General features: G+C 41.3%; 1 protein-coding gene and 1 pseudogene across 1 annotated transcript; one reads left to right on the top strand and one right to left on the bottom strand.

The window, feature by feature from the left end:
• Positions 1-754: 754 nt before the first annotated feature.
• On the bottom strand, positions 755-5,950 carry LOC141134236 (olfactory receptor 10A3-like). Its single transcript, XM_073623814.1, has 2 exons — positions 5,861-5,950; positions 755-1,696 (listed from the first exon to the last, which is right to left on the bottom strand). Exons 1-2 carry the CDS (start codon positions 5,948-5,950, stop codon positions 755-757), a joined length of 1,032 nt encoding a protein of 343 aa, XP_073479915.1.
• A 496-nt stretch (positions 5,951-6,446) lies between these two features.
• The window catches only part of LOC141134235 (olfactory receptor 10A7-like), a 45,669-nt pseudogene continuing 37,883 nt past the window's right edge, over positions 6,447-14,232 (top strand).

The following is a 14,232-nucleotide window of genomic DNA, read 5'->3' as shown; positions in this document are numbered from 1 at the left end:
CCAACTTCACCTGCCACAAGATGAAATGTGTCACTTGCTACCAGATGCAGTTTTATCTGTGCAGTGTATGAGCACAGGAGAGCAGTAACCCCCCCACCCGTGTGTCCCCGGGGATTGGCACTGTGCTGCCCATAAAATCCCATATCCCCCTGTGTGGTTCCAGGGATCAGCACTGTTAGTTGCTGCCTGCTTTCAGGGGAATTTTTGGCTTGAGCTAGCTTTTCCCTGAGCGCTTCACTGAGCCGGCACATGAACAGTAGCTACAGGTGGCAGTGGAGCCCAGCATCTGACAGGCCACGGACCATTACCAGTCCACAGCCAAGGGTTGGGAAACCCTGGTTTAGCAAATTAAATGTTATTCAGTTTGGGTTTACCTCAACTGTAAATACAGATTAAGCAAAGGTTAGGAAACCAGATCAAAGTACAGATCTAAATCCAACAAACAGGATTGCAAGGGATATATGGGGGAACCACTAAACAGATTTTATTACTATTTTATCAATGTATTATAGCATAGTAAAGCCTTCTTAAAATCAAAGGTATTTTCATGTCCCATTCCATCAAATATCCCAAAAATAAGAGGATTATTCCTCATTTTAGTATAGTGGGCGTGCTCATGTAAATCATTCCTTAATGCTGCAACAGTCAAATGCATATCCACAACCATTAGTATAAGGTACAAATATAGCCTAATATTATAGAGTCATTTAGCCATTTCAAGCTTTTTACCCATCGTCAGTATAGTGTATGGCAACTATCTATCATACAAATTTACAAAGTTTCCTACTAACTTATAAAAGGTTAACTTCATGTCTTTGTTCCTCAGGCTGTATATAATTGGATTTACCAATGGTGTCCCCACTGTATAGAACAATGATTGTAATTTGCTTATACTCGATAACTGTCCTCTGCTTGGTAGACCATAACTAAATATCAGGGCAACATAAAATATGGAGACTACAGTCAGATGTGAGCTACAGGTGGAGAAAGTCTTCTGTTTTCCAGTAGCCGATGTGATTTTCAGTATAGTAAAAATAACATTACTATATGATATAATAATACATAAGAAAGGTATGAAAAGTACAGCTATGCTAATCATAATCATTTCTACACGAACCACAAATGTATCTGAACAAGAAAGGTTTAACAAAGGCAAAGCATCACAGAAGAAATGGTCAATAATATTTGGTCCACAAAAGTCCAGACAAGCAATTGTAACTGTGCTAATCATCATAATAATAATGCCCAACAGCCAAGATATAACAGCCAGTTTTATGCAGGAAAGCTTATCCATTATAGATGTATAATGCAATGGCTTACAGATGGCCAAATATCGGTCATAAGCCATCACTGTCAGAAGAAGACACTCTGAACATTCCGTCACTGCAAAAATATAATGTTGGAACATGCAGCCTCTGAAGGACATTATCCCATCTTCTTGAACTACAATATAAAGCAAGTTTGGGCAGATATCTGTGCTTAGAATTAAATCAGATAAAGAGAGCTGGGTGAGGAAGAAGTACATTGGAGTGTGGAAGTTGCTGTTGTAGGATACCAGAGTGATGATCAAGAGGTTTCCACAAAGTGTTGAGAGGTAAATCACCAAAATTAGAGCGAAGAGAAATATGTGAACAACTTTGGAGCTTTGAAATCCCAGAAGAGTGACATTCGTGATAATGGTCTGGTTGTATTTCAACTTTACATTTGAGAAGGAAAAGGGAAAAAAGACAAACTGAAGAAAGTAAAGTCTTAAAAAAAAAATGAATAGTTGAACTACAAGCAAATATTAAATAAATATGTATGCAGTCTGGAACTCATTAATACATTATTATTTTTTTAATGCAAGCAATATAAGTATTTGAACTTGACTAGGTATCAGCCTTTTTGCAATTTACTGTACAGCGGAGCTCAGACTTGGGCAGGGAGAATCAGTTTAGGAAATCAACTCATGTGTCAACAAGGAACATCATAGAAAGAGAGAACAGAGTGATAGAGAGTTTAGCTTCCCAGTATGCTATCTCCTTTCACTGTCCAGTCACAGACTGAGGGAGGTCTGTCTGGTATAGTCTTCTGCTATGCCAGACAGGTCACATACTCTGTGTCAGGAAATGTTCCATCCGCTGGTAATACCTGTTATTTGGCATGCAGTACTGAGGTCCACCAGCAGGTGTCTCCTGGCAGTTAGGAACTGTCAGGAGAGCTTTTCCCTGTTAATATTATGTCATCTTTGGGCCGCAGTACTGGCGTCCAACAGCGGATGGATCCTGGCAGTGTGGAGCATACAGTACCTCCTACAATCAGGTGTCACTTGAGGCCAATCACAGGCCTATAAATATCTGGCAAGCATTCACATGTTTGCCTTGCTTTCTTCATTGCCTCCTGACCTGCTAGCGATCTGATCCTGTGCCCTGAACCTGAACCTGATCCTGTCTCCCTGTCCCGGTCCCTATCCTTATCCTGTCCTACCTGTTACCTTGCATCCCTGCCTGCAGTCTGACCCATCCATCCTCTCCCTGTCCTGTGTTCTATACCCCATCTACTGATCTCCCTGTGTATGACCTTGGCCTGGCTTACGTTTATGTCTCTGGAACATCCCCTGTCCTTCTGCTGATCTGCAGTGTATGACCCTGGCCTGGCTATTGTTTATGATCCTGGTATTTCCCATTTATTGCACTTGTCTGTCTGTTGTTATTTGTGGGTCTCTGTCTGTGGTTGGTTATTGCACTGTGTCATATTGGAGTTGGTTGTACTATATTACTCACTTTCTTTAATAAATTATTATATTTTCATGTATATACGTTTGGGTGTCCTCTGTCACAGATCACATGGTTCTGGTCACACCTGTTCATGACACTCTGATTAAGGATCTGGTATGGCATTTTAGGGAGACCTCTATGCAAAAAAATGAAAGGCCATATCAGACTCAAGGAATCTGGTTAGAATTTTGGGGGTGCATTTTTTTTTTTTTTTGTCATTCTTGTTGTGGAATGGGCTACAGCAAAAGTTATATTTACAAAAAATAAAATGATACAGTTTAAATTGCCAGGGGGTGTGGCTGGCAGGCAGAGAAGATGGCTGCTTGAAAACCCAGCTCTGTACACTGATGGCTCACCGGAGCATACAACAGACACACAGAGCCTTCGAAGATAGTGGTTCCTGCTGCTAGAGGACTGGACACACCTGGGCTACATGCTCTGCCATGGGAAAGACAGAGGCCAACTGGGGAAGATGATTGATTTTTTTCCCCAGCTCCACTCACAGCAACACCGTTCCACAATAGATAAGGGATATATGTGGCACTTATCTCCTGAAAACAACCATCCACAGCACTAGAGGGGATCTTCTTCTCAGGCTTCATCCAACACATCCAGTTCTGTAAAGGCTAAACAGAAACATCATCCACCCTCAGAGCATGCTTCAGGAGGTGAGTGAGACCATCATGTGCTTATATGACACCAGGGAACTACAAGGCTCCATAATGAAGTTCCCCACGAATGACCAACCAGTTCTGGACATTGCACTAAAGGACATGTTAGTCTCCCTGAGAAGTACAATCCCCTCAGACATTATGTAATTTGCCCAACAGTTCAGATTTGACATGAAAGAGGTGGGAGACAGACTAACCCTTATAGAAGATAAAATGACCTGGTAGACATGCATAATGAGAGAGAGAGAAGCTGACAAAGCCTGGATCAAATCAAAACGTGCTGATCCGGAGGACAAATCCAGGCGCAATGATGTCAAATTTAATCGATTCCTTAAGCGATTAAACCACCTGAGCTGAAAGCTTACTATCTTAATATCTTGAAAGAGGCCCTGTGAGATGCACCTATGGAAGAACTCACAACTGACTGCATACACAGGCTACCAAAGGAGAAACATATCCCTGCCTCTCCCATTCTATGGAATTCCCATCCCCAATCTGTCTGACTATTTCCTACTCTGTCCACTTTTAGGCAATCCCTGAAAACATTTCTCTTCAGTGAAGCCTATCCTGCCTCTACCCAACAACTGTACTTTTATTTTCTCCATCAGGTCATCCCCCACAGCTACAGTACTATATTACCTTTTATATTTCTTGACCCTCCTTTTTAGATTCCTCCTGTATTGAATTGTATTGTAACTGTACTGTTAGCCCTCACAGTGTAAAGTGCTGTGCAAACTGTTGGAGCTATATAAGTTCTGTATAATAATAATCACTGCGCACCTCCCAAGGCATTCAATAGCACATATTCACTTTTTATATATCAAGGAGAAGCTACTTGCCATTTTTAGAAATGTGGATAAAATGTGGATCAATTGCCAGACTATGTATCCTTTTATGTCAACCTTTCGGCTTACACCATGCAATAGAGGAGAAAATTAGCCACAATTACAAAACCTTTGTGCAATCACCGCATCTCCTATCAATTGCGCTACCCAGCAAAACCCCTCAATATTAAGGATAACCATATCTTTGTGGTTACTTCTCTAGATGAATATGGAATCTGACACTTCTGCACCTGGCGTGTCTCCCTCACCTGCTTCTGACCCACCTGATGAGCAAGATCCTCCAAACGACTGATCCTCTGTGTTTGTAAGCCTAGCACCAAGACGACATGGTTTAGGTGAGTTCATATAGTGTAACCAGCAAACAACTTATATTTTGCACCCCGTTGATTTGCGGTTACTGTTCCTCTCAGATTTCAAATTAGAATCACTGTTTTTTAGAATTTCTGATCTGTTTTTGTCTTGTTTTTCTTTGGTTTCTTTGACTTTATTCTACACTTTATACTATTAATAGATCCTATACCCCCAGAGTGGACTCTGATTTTGATCTAACCCCTAACAGCTTCATCCATGTCCTCAGGCTCTACAGACTTGATTTGACACTTCTTGAGTCCTGCTTGTATCTGGAAAGGATCTTTTCCCTACAATCTTACGACACACTTTCCTGATCGCATCTTTATCCTACATTGGATGGCAAGATGCAGTTCAAAATTTTCTTCTTCTTTGAACGTAAAAGGCCTCAACAGTCTGGCCAAACAATATATGGCACAGAGAGAGTCATATAGGCTCAAGTTTGATGTCCTCTGTCTACAGGAGACTAATTTCTGTACATATTATTTTCCAATGCCTCATCTAAGAAGAGAAGAGTGCTTATTGCGGTTAAAGAAACTGTAGCTTTTAAACTTATTACATACAAATCAGACATACAGAGATGGCACCTACTATTGGTCTACATGACCAACCATTGTACCTACTCCATCATCAATGTTTATCTCCCCAACGAAAAGCCAATCTTTGCAATAAAGAAAATCTGGAAAAAGATACAGCATCTATGCCAGAGTCACATTATTCTATGTGGGGATTTCAACGCTATTCCCAACAGGCAATTGGATACTTCGGACCCTTTCCACAACCATTCCCATAGAGCAACTTTATCAAATTTATCAAATTATCACCTGTTTGATGTGTGGCTTTGCCACTATTCAATGGAAAAAGACTATTCCTTTTTTTCTCATGCTCACAATACCTACTCACGTATTGATCTATTCTTGGTTGATACGTTTTTTTCTCTAAATTGTATGTAAGTCTGAAATTGATAATATCACCTGGTCAGACCACATCTCTGTGTCTATCACAGTTGGAGGGGCCTCATTGGAGGCGAGTGCTAATAGATGGAGAAACAATTTTCTGATTACCGGTATGTCACAACCAAAACACAAATCAAACATACAAATCTCTTTAAAAGAACTATTTGCAATTATTGCTCAATCTACCATGGATCCTTTCACGCTATGGAATTCCCGCAAGGCTTTTATTAGAGGTGTACTGATAAAATTAATTTCAATTTCTCTGAGTCCAATCCCCTCCATACTGGTACATTTAAATCAGGCAAGACATGACCTTGGAACATTGCTACTGGTCCAGCTGGATAAAATCCATGCAGTTCAATTTCTACCACCATGGCAATAAAGCCGATAAACTTCTGGCCCACCAACTAAATGATAGGACATCTAAATAAAAATTGTCACACTTATTCCATTCTAAAACTGGTGAGAAATACCGTAGTTAAATCCCCAAGACAGAGATTGATAATGCATTCAGTGTCTATTAAAGCTCTCTTTATAATCTGAAGCAGGGTACATTTATTTTCCAGCCTATACCTGAATTAGTTGCAGAATTTCTAGACTCGGGATCATTGCCTAAATTGTCACCTGATGATCTGCTTATCCTCAACCAACTTTTCACTGGCAAAGAAATCTTAGAAGTAATCCATGCAGTCCTTTACAACAAATTGCCAGGATCTGATGATTTTACCTTTGAATATTATCAGCTGTTCCACTCCACCCTATTGTCAAGTACCTGGTTAGTGAGCCTGATGTGAAAAGGAAGGTCTCCCGAACAGCTCTGGCTCAGGGGCTACTGATAGCGAGACAGCGGCCACAGAAGCATGGCGAGGTATGAGTGTCTGTGAACAGAACAGTAGTCGGCGTGACAGCAGCAGTCAGCAGGTGAATATGGCAGCAGAACAGGCTGGTGGCAGGTGACCTGGCACTGAGCTTGGCTGATGGCAGACCGTAGGTAAGCAGCTGGAACCAGGAGCCAGATGTGAGCTTGCTGGACTGAAGAGCTGTAGCAGGCTGGATAAGCACAGGGTCAGATGAGCTGGGTCAGTAATGGTCGGGCAGATCAGACATAGGGGGCAGACAGCAGGATAGTTGGATCACAAGCCAATTCAGCAACAGGAGGTAGGTTACAAAAAGAACAGGAGGAAGAAGCAGGATCCAGAGACAAGCCGAGGTTAGGGCAGGTAGCAGACAAGCGAGGGTCAGGAAGAAGCTGGGTCAAAATCACAGGAATCACAAATGAGCACAAAGAAGCTGTAGACCAAACTGCAATGAGCCAATACTGCAGCCAATTTAAATAGCCTGTTTGGTGCCAGCATTGGTGACTGGAGTGGCTGGATGCATGAGTGTGCACATCTATGCCCACGTCCATGCACATCTGCCCAGCCAGTTGCTGGTCTGTGAATGTGCATATGTATGCACCGGGAGATAATATTTGTGCTATGGGCAAGTCTTTACTGACACCTATCTCTACATTTTGTAGACATTGTACTATAAGTATAATTTAATTTGATCAACAAAACGTTTATATAATATTGACATATGCAATATCTGTATTAGATATACTATTTGATACTGTGCCCATTTTTTCTAATTACTTGTATATCAAAAAATATTTTCCTACTGGGCCTCTGTTGTTCTATATGACTCCATCCCCACTGAGGCTGGTCAGGGATGGGGGGTGCCCCTTTTCTTGTCTTGATTCCGGAGCTGCGATGCGCAGCAGTGCTTCCCTTCTGAGTCTCATTTGAGATACTGGCGGGGGGCCCTCCTGCCAATCGGCGTCATGATATGACCTGTTTGTGGCATCTTTTGACGCCACAATACAGGGACATCTTTGGTCCATCTCACGCCAGAGATGGGGTTGGCGGTGCTCCACTTTGGCGCTTGCGCCAGTGGTGGATTTCACTGCCAACTCCTATTCTGATTCGACGTTGTGCATGATGTTGGTCGGGGACCCGCCCCATACCTGCATTACATAAGCAGGTGAGCTTGATTGCTTTACCATTTCACTATGTCTTTTCATCCCTTTTTCTTCCCTTTTTTTGACATGCAATACACCCATGTACTATTCTGTGTGTATGCATATTTATATATACACATAACACTCATTAGAACATACACATATCATTATATATATATATATATATATATATATATATATATTTATTTATTTATTTATTTATTTTTTTTTTTTTTTTTTTTTTCATCATGTTTTTTCACTTTTCACATTTTTTCACCTTTTTACACTTTTTTCACACATGGTTTTTCGCATCTTTTTATATATTTTTTCCAGAACACCATACTTGCAATCCTCCCCACACATGTGGAATGTGCTGTGGCAGTCGGGCATGCCATGTGGGTGTTTTCCTGGCTGGGGTGGGGTGAACAGATAACCATTTGGGGTCCCATCTTCCTTGCTGCCAGCCAAGTACAGTGTTTTAGCTGACCTGTGAGTATAGATTTCTTTCTCCCCATGAGATCTTTCCTCCCCTTAAAGGGGTAGGACATATTAATTAATACTACATATCCATTTGTATTCACAATTTACTTCTGTACCCATCTCCTGATGAATGGCAGATAGCCATGAAACGCATCGAGTTTCCATGGGGTGCTCAGTTAAGCCTGGCTCACTACCTATTCACTGGCCCATATATATCTTTTATACATTTAAAATGCATTGAGTAGTATGTAACCACTCATGTGTATGTGCATCTATCTTACAGCAGCTCTTTTGCATATGGGTTACCAACAAAGCTGTATCCTGGCCTAGGGCGACAAGGCCCAGGCCTGGGGCAGTACTTTGCAGGGGGGCAGCATGGAAAGAGTCCCCGCCAGCTTGTGCTACACTGTTAGCATAGCACCAGTCTAATGGGGAGGACTGGGCTGAGAGGCAAATTAGTCTAAGGCCCCCATAAAGCGGCCACACTGGTTCCAGTATGCAGGCAGCTGGCATTCCACCACTGTGGGGGGGGGGGGGGGCGCTTCTAATTTTGACTGTCCTATCATCCTGGACCACAAACCTTCCTCACTGTGCTATATGTTTTCTGCTGCACCATTGGCATGGTTATATCTTCTTAGTCCTCTCCATAAAATTATCAGAAATTTGTGCTTAAAGTAGAACCATAGGCAACACTTTTTGTGCATTTTGGATAGAGTAAGGGAGGGTTATAGCCCTTGTCAGTTTATTTTTTACCATCCCTGTCCCATTGCAGAGATTTCCCTTCACTTCCTGCCCCATAGCCAAACAGGAAGTGAGAGGAAATCTATGCAAATTAAGGGAATCCATTGCCCCCCCCCCCCGGCCCTCAGAACTATTGTCCCCACTCGAAAACTTCAGGGCGGGTTTTAAACAGCAATAGGTGGCCTTGACAGGAAGGGGTGGGTCATATTTAAATTAGGGGGTGCACGAGTTTATTCAGGCCTAGGGCAGCACAAAACCTAAATACACTACTGGTTACCAATGCCTGCTAATAGGAAATACCTTGTATTATACTTTATTAATATTTACTATCTCTTATGTGCTGCCAAGTTGACATACATGTATCTATTATGTTTATGCCATGTGTATGTGCAGATATATGAAAATACTTTTTTTATCTGTTTTATATTACTGTTACAAATAAAAATTGTTTACCAACCACTCTACCTCCACAAGTCAATTGCCTCATTTAAAGTCCCACATTCCCTTTTTCTGTTTACGTACTTGTACCTGGGATGGAGGTACATATAATGTGCCTCATTTAAAGTCCCAAACTCCCACCCTCTTGATTATATCTCTACATTTTGGAATCAGTGTTTAATGCTTTTGTGTCCAGGGCTTTCCTTTCCTCCTGAAGTGATAACCACTACCATAATTACTTTGCCTAAACCTGAAAAGGAGCCAATGCATGCACAAAACCTCAGGCCTATTTCTCTACTAAACATGGATTTAAAGATCTACTGTATGCTAAACTTCTATCCAATGGGTTACTCCATTTCCTGCCCTCTTTGTTGAAACCTGATCAGGTGGGGTATGTGCTGGGGGGGGTGCCGCCGACTGACTGACTGACCAACCAACAGGAACAGGTGGGGGGGTTGTTTGCTGTCCCCCAAAAATAAACCCTCAGCCGCCACTGCTATAAGGTGAATGAGTCAAAGATCAACATTCTGGGGATCTCAATAGGCGAGGAGATGAAACTCTCGCTACAATCTCGGTTTTCATACCTTTGGGCAAGAGTCTCTACAATATCTGGGAATTACATTGACATCTCCTATCTCTAATCCATACAAGGTCAATTTTACCCCGCTGTTGTCTTCTACTCAACAGGATCTATCTAGACTGAATAAATATTATTTTTTATGGGCCAGTAGTGACAATTCTTCCTAAGATTTTATATGTATTCAGAGTATTTCCTATACCTGTATCACCCACTTTTTTTTTAAAGTATGCATAGTAGGCTAACACAAAAGTGCCTGATCCCCTGCAGTACTATGCACACTATAAAAATTAATACATTTGAATATAGGAAAGTGACCTGTATAAGTGTTATGCCCTGTACACACAGTCAGATTTTCCGAAAGAAAATGTGTGATAGGACCTTGTTGTCGGAAATTCCGACTGTGTGTAGGCTCCATCACACATTTTCCATTGGAGTTTCCGACACACAAAGTTTGAGAGCAGGCTATAAAATTTTCCGACAACAAAATCCGTTGTCGGAAATTCCAATCGTGTGTACACAAATCCGACGCACAAAGTGCCACGCATGCTCAGAATAAATTAAGAGACAAAAGCTATTGGCTACTGCCCCATTTATAGTCCTGACGTACGTGTTTTACGTCACCGCGTTGAGGACGATCGGATTTTCCAACAACTTTGTGTGACCGTGAGTATGAAAGACAAGTTTGAGCCAACACCCGTCGGAAAAAATCCATGGATTTTGTTGTCGGAATGTCCGATCAATGTCCGACCGTGTGTACAGGGCATAAGTGTTAAGCAGGCCATACACGGTTGAGTTTCGAACAAATTTTCTTTTCAAAATCAGAAAGTTTGTTTTTTTTGTGATCTGATGATGCCACCATTGATTTTCGAAATTCGGCCGACCATGCCTTCAATTTCACTGCATGTTGCTACAGAAAATAATTTTCTTGGCCGGGAATCTTCTTTTCTCTCCGTAAATTTTCTTTTCTTATTACATTTCTTGCACGATTTTCCCATCATTGATTAGAAAATCGTTCGTTTTTCTAAAAATTTTCAACATGTCCGATTCCTCAAATTTGATTGCCGCACGAAAACCGGCCATTGTTGCAGCCCACTAATGGTGCGAAATTCATACGAAAATTCTTTCATACGATTTTCGAAAGAAAATTCTTATGAAATTTGAACCGTGTATGGCCGGCATTAGGGTCTGCTTTTGTGTACCTAATTGTGTTCTTATTTGGTGCTCAACGTGTAATGTGAAAGGATGGTACCCCTATAATTGTTAAAGTAAAGTGCCTCCACTATATATCACTAAAATAAATTACAATACACTGTGATATATAGATAGATATATATATATATATATATATATATATATATATATATATTAGTAATAACTATGCATAACAAAACATCATATACATCAAAGCATGTGATTCCAGTGTCAGAACAGCATATACATGTGTCAGGGCAGCATTTACATCACATCATGACATCTCTGTGATTCCAGTGACAATATCACATGCGATATTAAAACACAGTAAATAAAGTCCAAACATAGAAAACCTTTTCAGTGAACTGTGTGCAAATGTCGCAAATCACCTCCAGTGCCCCTCCACCTTCCAAACTAAGTGCCCACCTCCACGTTTGACCTTCCGCAGGTCAATATTCTCCTTCCCTTTTAAGGAGCATGTAAATCCACTAGTGGGTAAATGAATCCTTATTCCTAGTGGATCTGCTGTATCATATAGAAATCCATATTGGTGGTGCTCATAAAAGATTCAGAAAAACTGACACGTGACATTTCGTCACACGTCACGTGACATTTTCAAGAACCATTTGAAGAATGATATTTACCATAAACAATAATTACTTACGATCTCTTTTGATGTTCGGGTATCATAATTAATGGCCTAATTACATTCTTTACGATTCCTTTCAAGTCTGACCAGACCACCTGCACTCCACACTTCTTTGAAAATTTGAAAACCCCCTCTCTTTGAACTGTTTAATTAGATTGGCCCTCAGGGGCCAAGGTGGTCATGAATAAAGTGTGCAGCCATGTTGAAACAGCAAGGGGGCATCCCCAAACTTTTCTCACAAAGCTGAGAGCATGAAATTGTCCACAGTATCTTGGTATGCTGATGCCTTAAGAGTTCCCTTCACTGGAACTAAGGGGCCAAGTCCAACCCCTGAAATACAACCCCACACCATAATCCACCCTCCACCAAATGATTTGGACCAGTGTTCGAAGCAAGGTCCATAAAGACATGGATGAGTAAGTTTGGAGTGGAGTAACGTGACTGGCCTGCACAGAGTCTTGACCTCAACTTGATAGAACACCTTTGGGATGAATTAGAGTGGAGACTGCAAGCCAGACCTTCCCGTCCAACATCAGTGCCTGACCTCACAAATGCGCTCCTGGAAGAATGGTCAAACATTCCCATAGACACACTCCTAAACCTTGTGGACAGCCTTCCCAGAAGAGTTGAAGCTGTTATAGCTGCAAAGGGTGGGCCAACTCAATATTGAACCCTACGGACTAAGACTGGGATGCCATTAAAGTCATGTGCGTGTAAAGGCAGGCATCCCAATACTTTTGACAATACAGTATAGTTGTGCTGGGCTACTGGTACCTATTTTCTCCTCAAAATATTGGAAGGTCTGTGTGGTTCATTATTCTACAGTAAAAAAACTATATCTTTCAGATGGGTTGGACAAGCTTTCTGTTTTGACTACTTAAGGACCAAGCTTATTTTTCAAACTTGGTGTTTACAAGTTAAAATCATTTCTTTTTGCTAGAAAATTGCTTAGAACCCCCAAACATTATATATTTTTTTCAGACACCCTAGAGAATAAAATGGCGGTCATTGCAATACTTTATGTCACACCTTATTTGCGCAGCGGTTTTACAAGCGCATTTTTTGGGGAAAAAATACACTTTTTGAATGAAAAAATAAGACAACAGTAAAGTTAGCCCATTTTTTTTAATATTGTGAAAGAAGATGTTATGCCGAGTAAATTGATACCCAACATGTCATGCTTCAAAATTGCTTGTGGAATGGCGACAAACTTTGACATGTAAAAATCTCCATAGGCGATGTTTAACCACTTCAGCCCTGGAAGATTTGGCTGCTGAATGACCAGGCCATTTTTTTGCGATTTGGCACTGCGTCATTTTAACTGACAATTGCGCGGTCATGCGGTGCTTCACCCAAACAAAATTGATGTCCTTTTTTTCCCACAAATAGAGCTTTCTTTTGGTGGTATTTGATCATCTGTGTGGTTTTTATTTGTTGTGCTATAAACAAAAAAAGAGCGCCAGTTTTGAAAAAACACAATATTTTGTACTTTTTGCTATAATAAATATCTACTTTTAATTTTTTTAAAAAAGCTAATTTTTTTCTCAGTTTAGGCTGATATGTATTCTTCTACATATTTTTGGTAAGAAAAATTGCAATAAGTGTATATTGATTGGTTTGCGCAAAAGTTATAGCGTCTACAAAATAGGGGATAGATTTATAGCATTTTTATTATTTTTTTTTTACTAGTAATGGTGGCGATCAGCGATTTTTATCAGGACTGCGACATTATGACGGACACATCGAACACTTTTGACACATTTTCGGGACCATTGGCATTTATACAGAGAACAGTGCTATACAAATGCACTGATAACTGTAAAAATGACACTGGCAGGGAAGGGGTTAACACTATGGGGGTGATCAAGGGGTTAATTGCGTTCCCTGATTGTGTGTTCTAACTGTAGGGGATGGGACTGACCTAGAGGAAATGACAGATCGTGATTCCTAGCTATTAGGAAATCACAATCTATCTCTCCACCGCTGGCAATACCTGATGTAAAGGAGGACTCCGCTGTCAAAGTCTGATGTAAAGGAGGACTCCACTGGCAATGCCTGATGTAAGTGGGGACTCCACTGTCAATGCCTGATGTAAGGGGGGACTCTGCTGGCAATGCCTGATGTAAGTGGGGACTCTGCTGGCAATGCATGATGTAGGGGGGACTCCGCTGGCAATGCCTGATGTAAGGGAGGACTCTGCTGGCAATGCCTGATGTAAGGGGGGACTCCGCTGGCAATGCCTGATGTAAGTGGGGACTCCACTGGCAATGCCTGATGTAAGGGAGGACTCTGCTGGCAATGTCTGATATAAGGGGGGACTCCGCTGGCAATGCCTGATATAAGGGGGACTCCGCTGGCAATGCCTGATGTAAGGAGGGACTCTGCTGGGGACACCTGATGGCATCCGGTGGCAGGCGACGTGGCAGGTGACACACTCAGGGCTTCCACTGATTCTGCATTATGGTGAGTTGAATAATTTCATTCTATATTACAATGTAATAATATAAATAATGCACTTCAATCATCCTGAAACCATAACAACCTTGGTGCTGGGATGATTGAAGCGCTAACACCAGGT

This window comes from Aquarana catesbeiana, linkage group LG03, assembly GCF_042186555.1.
Source record: "Aquarana catesbeiana isolate 2022-GZ linkage group LG03, ASM4218655v1, whole genome shotgun sequence".
Lineage (NCBI taxonomy): Eukaryota > Metazoa > Chordata > Amphibia > Anura > Ranidae > Aquarana > Aquarana catesbeiana.
The sequence above is the reverse complement of the archived record's forward strand: the minus strand, read 5'-3'. Positions and strand labels throughout refer to the sequence as shown.